This window comes from Helicoverpa armigera, chromosome 3 (genome assembly GCF_030705265.1).
Source record: "Helicoverpa armigera isolate CAAS_96S chromosome 3, ASM3070526v1, whole genome shotgun sequence".
NCBI classification, from domain to species: domain Eukaryota; kingdom Metazoa; phylum Arthropoda; class Insecta; order Lepidoptera; family Noctuidae; genus Helicoverpa; species Helicoverpa armigera.
In genome coordinates, this window is record NC_087122.1 from 10,739,667 (window position 1) to 10,760,550 (window position 20,884).

Below are 20,884 nucleotides of genomic sequence, written 5' to 3' on the forward strand. Positions count from 1 at the left end.
ACGACCTTTGACCGAGCTACGTTTAGCAAATAGCTCCTTCAATTGTTTTGCATTACTGTCTTTATCTTCGCTTAAAGACATTTTGTTTATTAATTAATAGTATGTAACAACAACAAACGACAAACTAGTACTTAAGAAAGTATTATAGGTGATTGAGTAATCTAAACAGTAACACACTAATGCAAAATGAAGGAATAAAGTTATATGTTCAACTCTTATCTGATACTCCCTCGGCGACACCTGGGGCCTGAACGCAGCCACGCGGCAGCAGCGCGGTAACAGCGCGGCAGCAGCGCGGCGGCGGCTCGGCGCGGCGCGTGGCGAAGCGCAGACGCTTCGTCACCCGAACGCGGCTAGCGGTAGTCAACGTCGGGCGGCGCCGAATTCCCTGGAATAGTCGGCCAAAATATTTGAAATAATGTGAACTAGAATAATGACACGCACTATTGGGAGGGTGGCTAAGTTTAGGCCTTCAGATTACCTAGCAGAATGAAAATATCGGGAATGTAATTACTAATAGGTGTTTAGATACTCAAGTATTATTTATTTATGAACTTATTTTCATGAAATTACTGTTATTTTAATGAATTTATGATTTTACAAATGATTACGTAGGTAGTTGACAATAAATTATGGATTTTAATTGTACTATTTTAGGAGATTTACTGATTGTTTACTTGAAATAAGCCTTAAAATTGCTAGATATTTTGTTAAACTAATGAAATACACAAGTGGAGTGTACCAAACAGCGACCTTTCGATAGGAAAAATGGGTTCAGGTATTAGGGTAAATCGTAGGAATGGCACTTAACTGATAGGCGAGACGGCTGCTTCTGGCTGCACTGGTCCTCGCTGGTGGCTGTGGTACTGATAGGTACACGAGCTGCTCGCAGATGTTGACGAAATTCTCGGACTGACGTGGCAGGCTGACGGTGAACCTCGACGGAGTAGAAGCTAAGGCTGGGCGCGGCGAGTTCTTCTGACCGACCTGGCTGGCTTAGTTGTCTTCTATTATAGTGTTCTTGCGTCTGTAGTCCTCCACGATGAATCTTTGGTAGATTTCCTTTTAGTGAGAATTCCTTTGTCTTCGTAGTCGATCCGAATTTTTGCAAATCCGTCCTGTCACGGTCGCCATTTAATGTCCAGTGGTGGACATTTGGAAGTTTAATAATGAAAACCTCAGTTTCTTCGCAATACAGGTTTAATAATCTGAATTCTTGACATTTTACAAAATGAAATTATAGATTTTCTGGCGACGCAACCGTGTACAATATAGAAGTGAGTAATATAAAAAGTTTGCGGGTGAACGTAAAACAAAAAAATAATTATTTGATAGTATCACATCAAAGTGTAACTTGTTGCTATTAAAAATCACTAGGCGTAGGTATGGCGCAGACAATTAGTAACTTCAAACAAGTAAGCACTATCCATAATGTTACAGTATCCATATCAGTGATGAGGAAGTTTGATTATGGCATGTAAACTACAGTTTCTTAAGTTTCCTGAATTATATAGTAGGCCGGTCTACGTGGGCGACCGTGGACGACCCTTAGAACTTTTCCGTGTAGAACTTTCGATACCTACGCATCTTGGTTTTGGAGCCAGATAATTTTTTGGATGACTTATATAGTTCCTACAGTAAACAGAAAGAAAATCTCTTTTCTTCGGTTTGTTTCGTGTTCATGAATATAATTCTGAACTCCTTTCTAAGATTTGAGTCTATCTCCAAACATGACATTACCAAAATAAATCAGCCGCTTCAACGTATACTTACCTCTCAAATGCGCAGTTGACAAAAAGCTACGTTCAGATTGTAATATTAGTTATTAAGTACAAAATTGCACGTTTTGATGTCGACCCTTAAAGTTAGAAGTGAGTTTTGCGTCCGCAACTTTTGTGGCTTAGAACCACTTTACTTTCACCGGTACTTGACCAACCTTTTGGTTAAAGTTGAATTCACAGATTAGGATATTTTTGACTTCGTATTAGAAGTTAAAAATATCCTTGTAAAGCACTGGTAGGTACTCAGCTGAATCCGGTTAGACTGGAAGCCAACCCCAACATAGTTGGGAAAAGGCTCGAAAGATGATGATTAGAAGTAAAAGAAATGCTGTTCTGTATCTAAAATTCTTTTACTTTTACAGAGTTAGAATAATTCAGTATAGTATGAAAACTTCAAGTAAACATTATTATGCCAAATTAGGTATGGTATACCCGTATCATGTACTTTTGTGTAACTTTGATTAAAGCTTGTGAGATTAGTCAAAGTTTCCCAATGCTAAATACTTGAAGGTTTTAGGAAATTAAGGCCTTGAATTGTTAGGCATTCGGCAATTATTTTACAGTTTGTGATTTTGAAGCATGGTGTGTCGATTGGGGTAGTTCTAAATAAATAACGTGTAGTAATGAGCTATTTAAGATATAAGTATGAAGCACCTTAGAAAGTAAACAATCGTATACATATATAAACAATTATATTTTTACAGCTGGTATGCTGCCACCGCAAATGATTGAGCAATAATGGCCCCCACTAAAACAATTTTCGATAATTTAGCCCCTTTAATTCTGCTCATTGAAGCATCATTAAAGATAAAAATTCAAAAGTCTCAAGGAATTCTAGAAGTTTTTTTTCAGTTCATCCTCCTATTAAACAAGCCCTATGAGTAAATACTGTAATTTGATTGAATTAGTTATCACAATAACGCTGAGCTGAATAGATAGTTCAGAACAAAGCTAGTCGAGTAACTTAGAGAGATGAGCAATTTTTAAAACAGAAGGAACTTATTAAGTTCCTCAAAATACCGGTTATCAACTAATTATAAAAAAAAGACGAAAGAAAATAAACCTCTCAACAAGTTTTGAAGAACGAGAAAAGTTAAAAGGATTCTTTTGCTGACGATAATCAGTTCTCGAGAGAACTTAGTTAGCGAACAATTTTGGACGAACAAGTTAGTGTTTGAGTAAGTTTTGATAACCTCAAGCAAGGTCTTTTGGGTGCAGACATCAAGGATTCAGACTTTACTAAGAAACAAACTTAGCTTAAAGTAACACAGTCTCGAAAATACCTTCCACAAATCAGATGAGAATCGTATTTTTTTAAATATCCAACTTTACCGAGTTACTTATATCGAAATTAGTTCTTCAAGTTATCTTTAGTATTCTATACTTGAAACTAAAATGTTAGAACGCATTAGGTAAACATAGCGACTACAAAACTTGTACCTTGTACGTAGCGACGTAGCGATGTCTGAACTAAGTTTGATGCAATCTTCAAACTAAGAAATATGACGTGCAAGCTTAAAGGCACTCGTGTTAAGTTATCTACGCAAATATCTAAAAGTTGGTAAAATATTAAAAGGCTTTCGATAGATTTACATAGGTATTATTATCATTGTTTTCGTGGAAAATGATTATGGTGACGTTAATAGACTTTATATAGTGGTATAGGGTATCGAATATTTTGTGCAGTTGCACTGCCAGTAGAAAAAATGCATTTTTGTACTGACTGATAACACTGTCAACTGTACAAAATAACAGTGAGACCATAAAAAAACTGCACGGACTGGTTCCATAAAAAACCTAAAGAAACCGCGATAATATACTGGTCTACCACTACATACCTATGGAGGGATAATCTTCTAAAACGTATTAAGAAACTCAAAAAGCGTAGGTAATCCTCCAATTTTTCCTATTCCAATTTGATATCGAGTCTTGGTCTGGAAATGAAAGCTATTGTACAACATCGATATTATCAATTTCACTCGGCGGATTCCTGATATTGCATAATCAAATTAACGTCAAATTCAATACCAAAACGGATGAAAACCGAATCAGACCGATTTCGGTGTACTGTCGGCTAGGAATATATTATAAATCTGCGTCGGTCTATCTATGTATGAAAGTAGAATTCGAGAAGACTGTACTTATTGATGTTAATGCATATTATTATGTTGATTGACTGCTAGTTATTGACGCTTTAAAATTAAAATATTTTATTTTCTTCAAACCTATTTATAAATATTTTTTTCTTCTAAGATAAATAGTCTCTTGAGCACATGTTTGAAAGAAAGAATGAAACATTTATTGGTATAGAACAAAGGTGGTACCAGTTTAACAGTGGTTAAAAGTTTGAGCTATGTTCTGCCTAACTTGGCATTTACATTTATCATTGCTCTACTTAATGATTCTTAGCAATAAAAGTCACTCAGACCAATATATTTTAAGACTTTTCTTCCACAAAACCAAGTTAACCTTACAACGTTCATAGAACTACGAGAACCATATTCCAGTAGTCGTTAGGGCACCAAAAAGTGAACACAGAGTTCACTTTGTCAGTGACATCAGCTGGTAGTTATCATATCTAGTTTCATAGTCCAGTGCGCTTTTATCTGCCACAAAAACTGGAACTACATAGACTATATACTGTGGATTATGCAGCCGTGTAATGATCAGACGAGGGACTTTTTTGGGGATTTTTAGTGGCTGCAAAGGACATGGTCGTTTTTAAAGGAGCTTTAATGTTTGCTGTCTTTTTCTAATAAGTTAAATCAGTTAGAGAGTTAATACGTAGGTGTTATCTTGGTTTATTGTTTCTTGTTACAGGTAGTCAGAAGCCAGTAAGTCTGACACCAGTCTAACCAAGGGGTATTGGGTTGCCCGGGTAACTGGGTTGAGGGGGTCAGATATATTATTGTAAGGTAAACGTACCAATAGTCGTCGGATTTCGGAAATCACTGACTTTGAAGCGCTACTGTGTGTTAAATATTCAATAGAAAATGAAATTTTTTGCATGACGTGATAGAGTATTTATTCATTATTCTAAGTAGCTAATGTTTTTTTAATTATTTTGATGGGTATATATACTTATTAAGGCAAAAGTAAAAAAAGGGCGATTTGTACCAATAGTCGTCTGATTTGTACGGATACTCGTCAAATATTCCCAGTACTCGTCAACTTTTAATGCTAATGTAAACTCTCTGCTCTTGAACATAAGGTTCAAGTTATGTACATTTTTTGTGCTTGAATTTGTTAAGCATACTTGTGCTTTTGAAACATTAGGTAGGTAGATAGATAAAAAACCAAATTCCTATTTAGAATAGCAGGTCATAATCTGTTAGAAGAGCAGGTATTCAATAAAACAGATACATGGTTGCATTTTAATTTATATTTCAATCTATCAAACGCTTGGAATCACAAAACCAGTCTATAAGGGATGATTTATATTAGGCCGGGCCGTATCCGGGGCGTGCCGTGTACGTGGCTCAAACGGGGCACGGACGTGAAACGTTACATACATTTTGTATGACGAGCGTCGCTTGTGGCCCGGACGGGCCACGGCCGGGCTTTTACTTCATACAAAATGTATGTAACGTTTCACGTCCGTGCCCCGTTCGAGCCACGTGCACGGCACGCCCCGGCCACGTCCAGGCCTAATATAAATCAACCCTAAAATATATGTTATATTTCTTAATCATAATACCCATGCAGTCATGTGCATATGTAGCACGAGTAAAATAATTACTTTTAAAATATTTAAATTGTAAAATAAAAGTATTTACAAAAAATAAAAGCCACATTCATTTAAATAGGTTTCCGCGAAATAATTACTAACATTCATAGATATGTAGGTAAGGTTGTCATTCATCAAAACTTCTGAACTGCTTAGCGCATGCTAAGTACCATTTGCAAAAATCTCTATAGACAGTTCAAACTGTCTACTGTCTTAAAGGTATCAATCAAAAAATAAAATATGATTAGGTACAACTAACCGTTCAAACCCAGTAATAATAATATCTAATAAGCCTCACAGGGCATCTGAGGCGGATGACGGGGAGTAGCGACCCCGCGGGGCCATATATCCGAGTGTCCGAAGGTCTCCCGCCTCTTGGCTTGCCTTCATTGGCCGACCAGAGTGGAGTCGCTAGAGCAGGGTTAGCAGCCCTGCTCGGAGGTTAGATGCCTCGTGGTAAGTGGCGGGTGGGCCGGTGATGCTGGACCCACAGGGAGCGCGTGATCTGCGTTTAAAGTCCGCCGAGATATCCTCACCCTTCAGCCGCTCATGTACCTGTTGCCCTCTTGTTGCGATTTAGCGACTGATTCCCGGGGGCCCAGTAAGTGAGGTGGCGAGTCTCCACCTGCCATTTTAACATGTATTTTATACGTTGTCATCGGCAGGTGCCATAGTTCCTCATCATCATCATCCTCCGAGCCTTGTTTCCCAACTATGTTGGGGTCGGCTTCCAGTTTAACCGGATTCAGCTGAGTACCAGTACTTTGCAAGAAGCGACTGCCTTTTTATGACCTCCTCAACCCAGTTACCCAGGCAACCCAATACCCCTTGGTTAGACTGGCATGAGACTTACTGGCTTCTGACTACCCGTAACGACTGCCAAGGATGTTCAATGACAGCCGGGACCAACAGTTTAACGTGCCATCCGAAACACAGTCATTGGTGACATTGCAGGATATACTTAGAAAGTACATACAAACTTAGAAAAGTTGCATTGGTACTTGCCTGACCTGGAATCGAACCCGCGCCCTCATACTTGAGAGGTTGATTCTTGGCCCACCAGGCCACGTTTTTTTTTTCCAGGTGCCATAATTCCTATAGTTTCCTATATCCTAATCCACTAACGCTGGATGCGAGAAGCCGAAAATCGATCTCAGTGGCGTGCACTTGGACAGGCCTATGTCCAGCAGTGGACTGCGATAGGCTGATGATGATGATGATGATGAATCCACTAACATCCCAACGCAATAGCCCAAGTAGTTTTCCTCCATAGTTAGCAATACTTTAGCTCAGAACCGGAGATTGTCCTTGGGTTCATTTCTATAGTATGTATATACAGGGATAATCGTCGGTTTTGTGTCACCATTTCATTAGTTGTCTCAAAAGGGCGTTTTAAATTTTCTTGCTGCATATGATGTTGTGTGTGGCCCCTTGATTTACAGCTTTTATGACTTTTAAAAGGCCCTCTTGCTTGTAGTTTCTTTCAGTCATGATCTTCTATTAAAATTACGATCATGCAATCACTAAATACAGACAATTTTAAATAAAAAAATCTTACTTAAGATTACTCTTTACCCATCAATATCGAATACGACAAGCAAACAAGTGACAGCGATGGAAGCTATGTCATCTTAGTTTTAAAACTGATTTTAATATTTTTTGCGTCAAAACTAGTTGAATGACATAATTTTTATACAGGCGCTATTAAGGCACGTTAGGAAGACGCGGTACAATACGCGTGACGAAATGCAGTTATTTCGAACAAAAAGCATAGTGTAAGAACAGTCAATTTTTGTTTGCCACAAATTGTAATACAAGCGTTGTAGAAACAAAGGCTAGTGCTAGACCTACTTGTACCCAAAGCGGTAGATCTTAATCGAATGGCGGAGGCCTACAGCGGCCAACATATACCTGAAAAAACACTCGTAGACAGTGCATACTTATAGAAACAGGGGACTTAACCATTAAGAAACATATGAATCGAATAACATGACTGTGTACGTGCATCTAGAACCGGCAGAGTAAAATTTACCCCTAAGAAAAAGCTTAAAAGAAACGCAGTTTTATGAATAAATGTATTCTAAACCTTAAATAAGTTTGTTCTAGACAGTTATGAATTTCGTAGAAGTCCCGATATTAGCTATTTATTCGCATTTTGTACTGTAAAACACAAAATACGTCATTATGACGAGTTTAGGTGCAACTTTTGAGCATGTCCCAGTAGTCGTCATAATAATTTTAAAATTGACGGGTTTTGGGTCAAATGGGAGTTTTGAAGTACCAATAGATGTCACATTAAAAAAATATATCTTCTATGTTAAAAGTATTCCAAATTGCATATAACATCGCTAGCAAATATACTTAACTATCTAATTAAACGAAGAAACATACCACAGACCCCACTGGAGTTATGTAAATCAAAACACAAAACCACGTGCTGAGTTTCACTTTTGACAGCTGAACTTCACGAAAAAACGATTTTGTTAGGGCACACACTTTTCAAATAACATATCTTAGAAGCCGTGACTGTTAAAACCCCGTATTGTTATTTCAATTGTGCAATATATTATCAAGAATATGTTGATATATAAACCGGCCCATTTTAAGTTCAGTAGAAAATAATAATAAAAGTTTTAAGATTAACTGACGACTATTGGGGCATGACGACTTCACCCGCGTTTACCTTATTGTGTATTATTGTAAAGCTCTGGTATTCAGGTTCATCCGGTTAGACTAGAAGCCGACCCCAGCATAGTTGGGAAAAAGGCTCGGAGGGTGATGAACTTGGTTTCCTTGGCTACTAAAGGGACGTTTTCAGATATCGATTTTCATTGACATTTTATAAAAAGGAGAGTAAAAAGATGGTTATGTCGTTATTATTAAATATTGCAAAAAAATAATAAAAGCTGATTTTTTAAATGTTTACCTGTATTTTGACGCGAACTGTACTTTCAAAAAGCCAATTTTTGATCATGTTACCATCGAGTTCGGTTCTGGTAAAACCAATAATACGTATTAGTTTTATTTTGTATTCGAATTTCATTTTCACAATCAGTAATTCGATTTAATCACTTGTGTTGGTTTTTCTGATATATGCATAACATTAATTATTGCACCATGCACTGCCTCAATTGGAAGTAGCCTCTCACCGATGCCGACTATTGCGATTCAAAGGCAAGACGATCGTAATACTCGAGTGGAGAGAGGAGACTCCATTCACTCAGGCGTGCTCACTGCTGCAAAAGATCGCAGAGGATGAAGAAGAAGCGTCAGCCACGGCTCGCACTATAAGCGTCGACGCGATGGCAGTTGGATGGAAAAGGGGTGACGTCGCAGACCGCTTCGGCTGCTTGAAAGCCTCAGAACACCATGAGGTGGTAGTATACGAGGACAGAGGGGAAACCCTGAGTTTCCTTAAAGTCCCCGGAAACCCTACAGCCGGCGCGACGAGCCCCACAAAAAGTCCAACTGCGCAAAGCGGGTCTGAAAGAGCCCAGCAAAAGATAGCTGCTGAAAAAGCCGCAAAGGAGCAAAGGAATACCACCAGCAAAGAGGAGCACGCTCGTGCGCGGAATCGCCTTAAAGCTATCGGTTCTTTCCTGAGCGCCATGCTCCCATCGGTCAGTCGCAAATCACCAACAGCGAAACAGGAATCAGCAGTGGAGCGGTTTTTCCGAAAAAAGCCCAAAGAGCCCGAGTCACCAAAGCCTAAGCCTACAAGAGCAGACAAGGGGCAGGTCAGCCCACCGACCCTCGCGATGAGTTTGGGCACCACGGACCATGTCAAAAGCGCTTTCCTGGAGTACGTTGCAGTCGTAAGGGCCACAAAGGAGGTAAACCTTAGAACTTGCAACAAGATCATGCTGACCTTCCGTCGAGAAAATGAGGGTCTGCTCCGGTATTGCTCAAGGAAGCAGAGGCGGCGGTGTACGACAACGCCAACTCCCAAGTCATTGCGGGGGAAATGACGGGGTCGTACATGGCTGCCTACAGCGCAAAGAACGGTTTCGTGGCCCTGGACGAAGAAGCAACGGAGCGAACTGGCAAAATAAAATTCCAGACGCCACACGATGACCCGATAGTGGTTACCGCCAAATGTACCAAAATCATGCTGGAGGATAGTATCCTTGAAATGGCACAGACCGTTTCTGGGACCTCAGACACCTCAGCATCGATGGAACCTTGGGCGGTACCCAATATCAGATGGGTAAATGGGGTGCCGGGGTGCGGCAAAACTACCTGGGTGGTGAAACACTTCGACGAGAGGAGGGACGTCGTAGCCACCACGACAACTGAAGCGGCCAAAGATCTAAGAGGAAAGCTTGCGCACCAATTGGGCGATAGGGCGAAGACAAAGTTGCGCACTATGGCCTCAATTTTAGCCAACGGGTTCAAGCCAAATGAGAAATGTCACCGCTTGACGGTAGACGAAGCTCTCATGAACCACTTCGGGGCCATAGTCATGGCAGCAAAGTTGTCTGGTGCAAGCGAGGTGGTCCTCATCGGAGACGTGAATCAGCTACCATATTTGGACAGGGATAACCTTTTTCCATTAAAGTATACCCGTCCATATCTGGTGGCTGGCATCACACAGGAGCTGCTCTGCACCCACCGTAACCCGATGGATGTGGCATTCGCACTCAGCGAGATATACTCAGGTATATACTCCTCTAAAACGTCGCTGTCTCATGTTCATTCCCTGAGCTTGAAGGGTTTTACGGGAGCGCAAATACCGACCACCGCCCAGAACACCCTATTCTTGGTTCATACGCAAGAAGAGAAATCTTCTCTTATTAGCCAGGGATACGGGTCCGGTGAAGGGTCGCGTACCTTAACCATTCACGAGGCTCAGGGACTGACATACGACAGCGTCGTTATCATAAACACTAAGTCCAGGAAGCTCCAAATTCATGACAGCGTCTCCCACGCGGTAGTGGCAGTGTCGAGACATACGGCTAGCTGCGTCTATTACACAGATGACGCCGACGATGCCACTGGCCGTTTCATAAAGCGAGCGATGGACGCGCCAATAAAAACGGTCGTCGAATACAACCTCAAGACGGCCATGCAACATCGAGACTCCACTGTCATGTTAGCCCTACTAGCACTCGCAAAGTCCCTAGTCGCTAGCGGGAAATGAGACCAATCCCCAATCCGTTCCTGTCCCAAAATCGTGTTTAACTAAGTTGCCAAAGTCCATGAATATAGTGTTAAGTATTGTGTAAGTAATAAAAAGAATTCTGTATACATATATATATAAATATTAAAATAAAAACGTAAATACGCGGTGGACTCACATAGTCTTAAGACTAGACATAAGTTGTGAGGCCAAGACGGCAAAAAATTATAATTAAATAAAAAAAAAAAAATGTAAATAAAAGCGCGGACCCTCAAGTCTGCGGTAAGGCTTTATAAATAAAAAAAAAAAAAACATTAATTATTGGCCTATTTTGTAGAAATATTCTTAAAACTAAAACTGTTCTTAAAATCCTACGTTTATTTAACAAGATGAAAATATTTTATAAATGGACGCTCTAAACAAAACTGTACACAAACAAATTGTAAACAGAAATCAAAATAAATTGATATTCAATTTGACAAAATATGATGGAAATCAATTGTAATTAAAACAGGACCGATCACGACCCAGAAGGTTCTTATAACTAACGAAATTAATAACGCCTGCTGTTTCGAAACCTATTTTAATTAGCTAAAATTAAAATGAATACTTACAAAAATTATATTTTAAGGTCCTGCGGTCTAAGGTAACGCGAGGCCCTGGTACATGAAAGGCCTACGATGGAACACGACGGTTTTTAGTCAGTAAGAGTCTGACACTCCCTCACCGCTTTCTTCGGCTTTCAGTCTGTTCGGATACAGCTGAGTGTGTTTTACGAAGAGTGACTGCCTATCTCACCTCAATTCAGTTACCCGAGCAACCCAAAACTCCTTGGTAAGACTGGTAGTCACACTTTCTGGTTTCTGACTACCCGTAACGGCTGTCAAAGATATTCAAATGACAGCCGCGACCTACAGATTACCGTGCTTTCCAAGCGAGCAAAAATAGAAAATAAAAATTTATTTGATGGAAACCACAGGGAAAAATGCGTAAACTCACGGACACCGCAAAATCAATTAACAGGGAACGTGTATGGTTAATGAAAGGTCATTGTCATACGGAAAAGGGCATGACCTGATGAATCGAACGTCAAGGTATTACTTGATTTGAATTCGATTTTGGAATACACAGAATCGATTCTTATTTAATTTCCTTACTAATATTATAAACACGGAAAGGGATTTGTATGTTGCCGTTTTATGGTGAAATGCCTGAACTGTATATAATGTGTATGATTTGATGTCACTATACTTTCATTCCACACTAGCTGTTGCCCGTGACTTGCGTGCGTGGACTTTGACTGCGTGTTTATTTAGGTACTAAATAACTATTGACCAAAAAATATATAAATATTATTAAGATAGCACCTGTCTCGCCCTCAATCAACCTTAAGATCTGATATTTAGACGTTAAGTCCATTCTGATTATTTGGACAAATATTCCAACACTATGAATGGTTCCAGGAGCGCTTCGTAATGCTCTGACGTTTTAAAGAAATCATGAAATACCATTTGTAGGTAAAAACTATTCAGGTATCTTGCAAATGTCTTAATTTCATATTAACTACGAGTAAACTTAAACCAACAAAACTCATTAACTTGCCCTCTAAACCTTACGTAATATAATCAAGTCCCCATAAAGACATCTTCCTCAGTAGCTCAGGCCAAGGATATAACATCGTTTATGACCATCCACACTTACGACACTAAAGTGAGCTACCCGACCAATATTGTTACTTAATTAATAATCAATATTAGCTTTATCAAATAGGTAGACGGAGTACGATGCTCAAAGTTTACGTAAATGATGTTTTTAATTTCACAATTTGTAAATGAAAAATTATTTTCCGACTACACGTTACGATATCCAAAGATAGTCAAATGAAAAAAAGGACCCAGAAATTTAAACTTTACGCATTATATGGTAATAATTAAATGTATAGAAGATGAAAACATGCAGTTAGATGAAAACTCAATTAAAATGGCAATAAGGGAAGGAGGATGATGTATTTTACACAAAGTACTGGTAAAAACACTGTCCTGTGATCAACCTTGGGTATATGGCTATAATATGCCTGGTTATTTAGGCACAGAAACATAACATACTTAACTTAATTTTTATATTATATGTTTACGTTGATTAATATTATTACAAGAGGTAAGACGTAATAAGTTTGAGAATCACTGGTCAGATAGTAAAGGTTTATTAGTCGTAAACCCTTAACAGATTTAATTTGGACGCTCCGGTGCATGATATTTTATTACCTAAGAAGCTAGTTAAGGGTTTACTGTTTGCTTAGACCTTAATAACTTTATATTCCATCAAGTTCATGCTACTCGAAGATGTACTTATAGAATGACCTCATCAGTATGTAAGCAACCTTTTAAAGCTCCAAACTACTAATGCACGTACTCCTTATTAATAATTTACAGAACCTATAGTTTTTGTTTGGTAATGTGTTCGGAGCAAACAGTGCACTAAAATATGTCTTCACATCATCATCTTCAAATCATATATCAAAGCTGATTTAAACCTCATACTAATTCCCTGGACACGCATAAATGGTCTTTATCATTAATTACTGGTGATACGCACTAATTGGCGTTTTATGAATGAATCGAACAGCTCTTTGAATGGGTACAGCTAGTTTGTAAAGAGCCAATCATTTCCAGTATTCGGTGCGTTGCACTAACCTGGCAATTGCCTGTATGGTAGCCTATATGGTACTCATATGCTTATATATGTAGGTATATTTTCATATACATAGGTATACGCCTCTGGCTGTATGGCATGGTGTGTATGACTTAATAACCTGGAAACCCTATGTGGTTTTTGGCTTTTTCTGTGTGCCATTGAAGAACATTTTTTTATCTTAAATCTTTACAAATATGTCGCTAAATAGGTCTGTCGTGCTTTTACGCCAAAACGAGTAAATCAAATTGTTTATTGTTTTCTCACTTTCTCAACTACTTTACACCATTTGAGTAATCTTTTTAAAAGTTTAAAGTGACCATTCTATATTTTTTAGTCTATAATACCACATGGCTTTACATTAGCACGCGAAAGCTCATAATATCGTATTACACATATTCATTTGTGTCATCAGAACATTATCATGGGTATATGTCAATGCTAGTTATTCCTAATAATGTATGATCAAATTAAACTAATAGATAGTCATCAAACATTATATACAGGTAGTCAGAAATCTTCTCTAATTGGCGGGTCCAATTAACACATTTCCCGTATCTGAAAGCAAACCACGTTCAAAACAGCGTTCGGTTTTACTCGATCACGGACTTCTATTCATCGCAATCGGTTCGATTCGCAGAAATTTGATATAAAACGTTGTATCGAGTTCTGTTGGTATCGTACTTAGTTGGGCAGTTTGGTCAATAGAATTTGTTGCTTCGATAGACAGTTGCAAAATCGGAAAATACATAATGCTTTATACTTTTAAGAAGGAGAAAAGATTTAGAATAACTTTTATGTTGTTTGATAAACAAACACTTCCAAAACATAACCTTCCTTTTGGGAGAGTCGGGTAAAAGCCCTACGAATCGTAACCTTACCAAATCCTTAGTCATAACAATCTTTCAAGTTGCAGTGTCACTGAAATATGACACAGAATGTAGGCATGTTTTCATAACAGTACTCGCCGCACCAATTCTGAGGCATATATTGTTTCATATATTTACTAACATAACAGGCAATATTTGTTACAATTAACGAGCAATATTCTTTTACACTACAACAATTGAGAATGAAAAACAAATGAAAGCCCCAACATTTAAGGTAGACTTCCGTGCATCGCTATCGATCGCAGCCGCGCGCGGCGTACGACTATCGTCGATTGCTCGCGACAATAGTCCACAATTCAATTCTGGTTTTACTAAGATCCTATAGATGTTATTAAGCGCTAGGCCATGTTAAGATGCGCAAGTCCGCCCGCGGCTCACGCCATTCGTCGGCCGCGCGCGTTAGTCGCGGGCCTCGGCAGCGGTGCCATATATTTTCATAAGTTGACTATTGTCGCGAGGGACGACGACTGTCGTAGGCCGCGCGTGGCTGCGATCGATCGTGATGCTTGGAATTCTACCTTTACTTCTGAACTAACGAAGCGGTATCGACGGTGTGATTGCTTTCATTGTTTTTCTCTGAAAGAAAGTAAAGTGCAATATAACTGTACTGTCAGGTGCACTCTAGTGTATCAGCGTCCTTATTTCTAGTATCTTGGATACCTGAGAGCAGTTTGTTCAGCATCACTGGTAAAATAGACGAGAGATAGATTTTATGATTTTGTTCTACAATTTTTACGAGTGCTTGCAACAGGTACTGAAGATGAATAGTGGTATCGATTCAATTTACTTTCATACTTTATTGTACTATGACGTTGACTGATATACTTTAGCTTAGGTATTGAAGAGGTATTGAAGTTACTATTTGAATTAACTTTAGACTTATCATCGTCCTCTGCTAAACAAAGGGTTCCAAGTTGGGGGCATTCCTATACCCAATGCACTGGGCATGTGGTAAGCAGTGTGGGATCTTTATAGCTTCGGAGATGCTGCTGCTCTGCTCGTCTATAAGCAAGGTATTTACTAGGTATATACTAAAGGCTACAAAGTGCTGTGGGATTTAGAGCACGTACCTGCAGATACACGACGAGTTACCAATGCAACTGTAGGTCAAAAAAAATGTGTTCGACAAAATGATGAAAGTTTTTACGCTACAAAATAGATTAGTCCATGATTAATTATACCATGAAATTAACCCTTAACTATAGCAAGCCTTTATGTCCACTACAATAGACCCGGGTCCATCAAAACTATTGTCTTTACCCAACGAACTGTATGATTTGACAGCACGGAGTAAGGAAAGATGACCGGAGATACCATAATGCAGGTAGGTCAGGCTTACCATAATGATTCTTGGTCAAATTCGTATGGTGGGCATGACGAAAACGAAACGAGTAACCAATGAGCAAACGAGGCGTTCAGGTTCTATGAGACATCTGTCAACGTTTTTTATAGGTGTTACGAAAAATCTCGGGTTTAAAGAAAGCATATAAGGGCGAGGGCAGTAACGGTCCTCGTCCCCCGCACACCCGTATTTTGGCCCGCTACTTTCTTAGGCGATTTTCCGTTATGGCACCTCTGCTAGTCATTTTGTTCTCCATGCTTGACAGGCACCTTAGCATGGTCGCGACAGTTTGGCTTTGTGCCATACACCCTCGGTCGCCAGGGTCTGGAGATAAATTGTATGGAGATATCTGGTCTCCCAGTGCTAGACTAAATGGCCTTCCAATATGCCTTGTTTTTGGTGGTTTTATAAACTTCTAGTAGGTACCAGGTTTTCTAAGTATTTTGTGTATGAAAGTGATCAGTTGTGAATTGTGTTGGTAAAGGTACTTGTAGATAATGTTTGATTAGGAATACTGTGGGTGTAGTTAAAAGAAAAAGTCTTATTTAGGGTCAGATACAACTTTTTTGATTGAGCTCTTTAGCTCAATTTTGTGAAGTTTGTTTGTAAGTTTCTTTAGGATAATCAAGCGTACAAGGCTAATAAAACTATTTATTTGATTTATACAGCTACCTTATATGTATTAACACTTGAGTTTACAACCTAAATTCATTGTATTAAATAAATTGCAATACACAAAATGTCCACCCGTTCACTTTAGAATTTAGTTAAACAGTTTCATTAAGGTAGGAATTTCATTAAAGTTTCGAGTTTAGGGTCTCTGGACACAGCTTGTCTTGTCTTTCTCGGTTCAAGTGGCTTTTTTAACTTTAACTGCGCTAGGTTAACCGCAAGCTTTTATGTAGGTAATTACTTTTGTATTTAACCTTATAAAATATATTCATAGAGATCACGACACACCATTTCTAAGTTGTGAAAAATGACGCGCGGACCCGCGCGCGCTGTCATTCGTTGTTTCCAAATTACAGCGGTTTCACACCATGGCATATCTGTAGCGCGCAGCACTACCGATCGTAGGTACCCTTTTTTACACATTAATGGGTATCGTCATTACAACTGATTTCTTTACCATTTTTCATGAATGAAAACATATTTTAAATACCAATTGCCAAAGTTACTCTGCACTTGATGTTTACAAATTATGTATGTACAATAAAATATTAAACAAACAACTAAATAAGTTAAAAACAACTTAATAGGTTTAATTCCAACACAAATAAAATAAATGAGTGCAATAAAATAAACTTTCTGAAATAATTTGAGTTTCAGAAAGTTCTGCATACATGTGAGTAAATTCGATGTCATAACTCGTTACCCCTAGTTTTTGATGGCGGTATACACAGACATTCTCTAGGGATATGAAAACATATTTCACAATAGCAAATCAGGCAAAAGTCGGTGATACGATTTCACTTTCCATTCTCCTCGAACCACCTTCAAAAATAAAGGTGCCAATAAAAAAAATGAACGGCCTGTGATAAATAATTTTGAATATCAAAGGAAAAGTATATAAAACTTTTTCAAACTTAATTAGCACCAGACAAAGAACTGGCAGATAAATAACTTCGTTTTGTAGAGATGCCGTTTGCTGTTTTTTTTTTTGTTTTAAAGACAAAAGGTTCTGTTTTTGAAATTATGATTTTTCTTCTTGATAAGTTTTTTAAGGCGTTTGCTTGACCTTCTTTCTTTGAGAAAGAAAGCAGAGCCCATAGAAAAACATACCTAGGTATGGCCTCGCGGTTTTTATATGGCTAAAACTTTTTTGGATCCTCGGATCAGACTAAAGTTTTCACAGGTTTTCGTGTGTATTTTAACACACAATTCAGATAATAGAAGATATTCTTACACAATCTTTAAAACAACTTTTCATAGTTACAAGAAATATTCTCTATGAGCAGGATTAGTAAGACACATAAGTTAGTACAAGCCCCATTCAACCGATGTTAGCATTGTTAGTCTATATGTCCCAAACGCTTACCTTTTGACGATATTGCTCGGATTTCAGCCCGGTCTGTAAATAGAGAGGAGTGAAATTATACGCATGTCAACAGTCCTTTTGCTCACTTCAGATCCTTTATATTTGGTACCTCATCTCTAAAAATAGGGAGGCTTGTGATTTTAGCAGGTCGTGTGAAATAATGCTATGTTTGTTCGCCAGTTTTGCTTTTGTTCTTATCTCCGAAAATGATGGCTCTTTTTAGCCTTTTTTGTTGGTCTTAACAACTAAGCGTGTTATTGGATGCTTTTCTAGAGCCCTATGAATATATCGGTGATATTAAATTGGTCTTAACTTGTACAACATTTTATTTCAATAAACTTATAAACATTAAAGTTTAGAGCAGCCATTTGACAAGTATGTAAATCAATTGTTTGCATTTAGCATGCTGTCGACAAACTCCAGAAATAATTACGCCACCCAAGCCTAATCACTCTTAATCCTACTTCCTCCTGTGAACCTTAAACAACCATGTCCAAAACACGGTTTCCTCACTAAACTACCCCATGATCGACAAAAACGTTTGGCGTAATTTAACACCCGGCCTTGAAGCTGTGCGTTTAACACGACCGCCATCTATCTTGAGCGTGACAGTCTATGAGTTATGTAGCCTGTGTACTGAGGAGTAATAGATTTTTTTGTGTCTAATTGTTTTTTTTTTTTTTTTGAAAGGTTTTTGTAATTATGTTTTTAGTCGTAGCGTTATCATCTGCCTAGCCTTTTCCTAACTATCTTGGGGTCGGGTACTAGTTATGCCGAATGCAACTGAGTAAGTACCAGTTTTTTACAAGGAGCAACTGCCTATCTGCCCTCCTCGACCCAGCTACCCAAGCAACCCAATACCCCTTAGTAAGACTCGTTGTCAGACTTACTGGCTCCTGACTACCCCTTACATCATCTGTGAAAATTTCAACTCTCTAACTATCACGGTTCATGAGATACACATGTCTGGTGACGGACGGACGGACGGACGGACGGACAGAGGAGCGAAAACAATAGGGTCCCGTTTTACCCTTCGGGTACGAAACCCTAAAAAAAGAATTCTGCAAATATTATGGTATACAATGTGTCCCGGGGATAAGTGACCGCCCGAATTTTTTTGATTATTTTTCCGACCCAAATATCGACCAATAGAATTGCACCATTCGACGTCACGTGGTACAACCTACATGGTACTGATAATTTTTTTTTAATATTTTCTCTGGTCGTTGCTACGTCAAACTGACAGGTTGTGGCCGACATTTGGGACGGAAAAATAATCCCCCGAATACCACACGAGCTTCAAAATTATCTGGCATTTCCCTCAAGGTTCCCTGCAAACAAATAAAGTCGTCAAGTTTTTCAGGAAAAATCACTCGCGCTTCGCGCTCGTTATTTTTTAACCTGAAAAACTTGACTCCTTCATTTGTTTGCAACGAACCTATCGGAAAATACCCGATAATTTTGAAGCTCTTGTGGTATTATAAGTGAATATTTGTACAAAATTAAGGATAATTTCCTTTATATTTGGGACTTACCGCCTTTGGTTTTTTTTTAATGATTTTTAGTAAATACTGTGACGTGCTGCAGTTTTTTTAAGATATTTCCTAAGTTTTTACATCTTTTTAAATTCTTTTTTCTTTATTGACTAGCCGACATCATAGTTTATCAATTAAAATTATCAAACATAACAAAAATGTAATAAAACATTTATTAGAAAAAAAAGAAAATAAAAATTCAAAGAAAATAACGCCTTTTTTTCAGTTTTTTCAAAATAAGTCCAATAAATGCCCCGATAATATCACTTTCTTTTAATTTATTAATAAACTACATGATATTTCCTACAATAGCTCACAACAATGTTTGCTGCTATTTGAAACGAATGCAAAAATACAGTCAGTTGAAATTTGAAAAAAAAGAGCAAAGCCTGTTATTAACAGGCCTGACAATAAATTTTTTTTAATGATTTTTTTCAAAAATATAAATGGAATTATCCTTAATTTTGTACAAATATTCAAAAAATTTCGGGCGGTCACTTATCCCCGGGACACATTGTATACTACACTATTTATCCCAACCACAACTTCTACCCAATAAATAAAAACACAACAAATAAACATACCTAATAATACCGTAAACAGTTCCAATTATATAACTACGTCTGTACGTCCTGGATCCGGCTACGACGGGCTACAAAATTGAATGATTGATCACCCCAACTATAATATAACGTTTTTATTATTTTTAGGGGTCTGGTTCACCCTTGTCGATTTTGTACTAAAGTAAGCCCTTTGATGTGGTACACACGATACGATTTTCAATCACGTTGTATTTTTCGAAATAGTTTAGCGTAAATTGTGTTTGGAGGAAGTTTTTTTATTATGGTTCTATGGTTATTTGAGTGGGTATTTTTAGATTGTGGGGGTTATTTTGCATTTGTAGATCAAGTAATTTCCTACTTTTATAGTATCCTTCAGCGATTTCTACTACTTTCAGTGAACTACTCCAGTCACCAGGATAAAAAGCCTTGCTGAATCAATGTGCTAATGATAGTCCACTGACATAATTTTTCAAATCGATCGATCGAGTTTCTGAGATAAGCGAGTCCAAGCAAACAAACTTTTCAGCTTTATAACAGTAACATACATAGATTTCATAAATCCTTTACTCCACTAAAGTTCAAAATTCCCATTCAAACATTAAACTGCATTTAACACCTCTACAGACCTCCCCAAACGTTGTTAATATTGGAGCTCGATTTGTCGACACAAAACGTTTGCAGCATTCGTAATTAGTATCACGTAGGTCATGTTTACTGCGGTTGTAATTCCGAACAGCATGCGTAATGTTGCGTTTGCATTCAGTTGCAGTAAAGGGTAGACGAAATATAGAGTCAAGGATCAGTAGTTTTGAATCAGATGTGAGGTTGAAGATAATGTCTTGACTCTTTAATTAAATAAGAAAGCCTGATTTTTCTTATCGAATTATCTCTCAAAAGACTGGGTAAATATGAAGGAAAACACGATGAGGAAAACTTAAAAAAGTCTGAAACCGCCATTCCGCCTTAAGCGAGGGTGGTCATTAACGCTTATTCCTTCTCCGAATGAGAAGAAGTCCCTGCCTTGCGGCAGTAAAAATGACGATGATTTCACAACACCTATAGTTATCGGCACGAATCTTGAGCGCCGACCTTCATCTGCGCAGAAGTGATTTATTAGCAAAGAACCAATCCCGTGTGATGGCTATGATGCGATGCGCTGCGGGCCAATCACAGCTTTTTGCCGCCCCCGCGCCTCACT

At 38.3% G+C, this 20,884-nt stretch overlaps 1 protein-coding gene across 8 annotated transcripts in view; it reads right to left on the reverse strand.

The window, feature by feature from the left end:
• Positions 1–20,884, reverse strand: part of Kcc (kazachoc) — a 466,160-nt gene that overhangs the window by 363,151 nt on the left and 82,125 nt on the right. For 7 of the 8 annotated variants that reach the window (XM_049836553.2, XM_049836552.2, XM_064043647.1 and 4 more), the window contains exon 3: positions 17,589–17,621. The exons of the other annotated variant lie outside the window; for it this stretch is intronic. In XM_049836553.2, the coding sequence (XP_049692510.2) occupies positions 17,589–17,621 (33 nt within the window). The remainder of the gene's footprint in view (positions 1–17,588; positions 17,622–20,884) is intronic. 8 annotated transcript variants of the gene reach the window in all.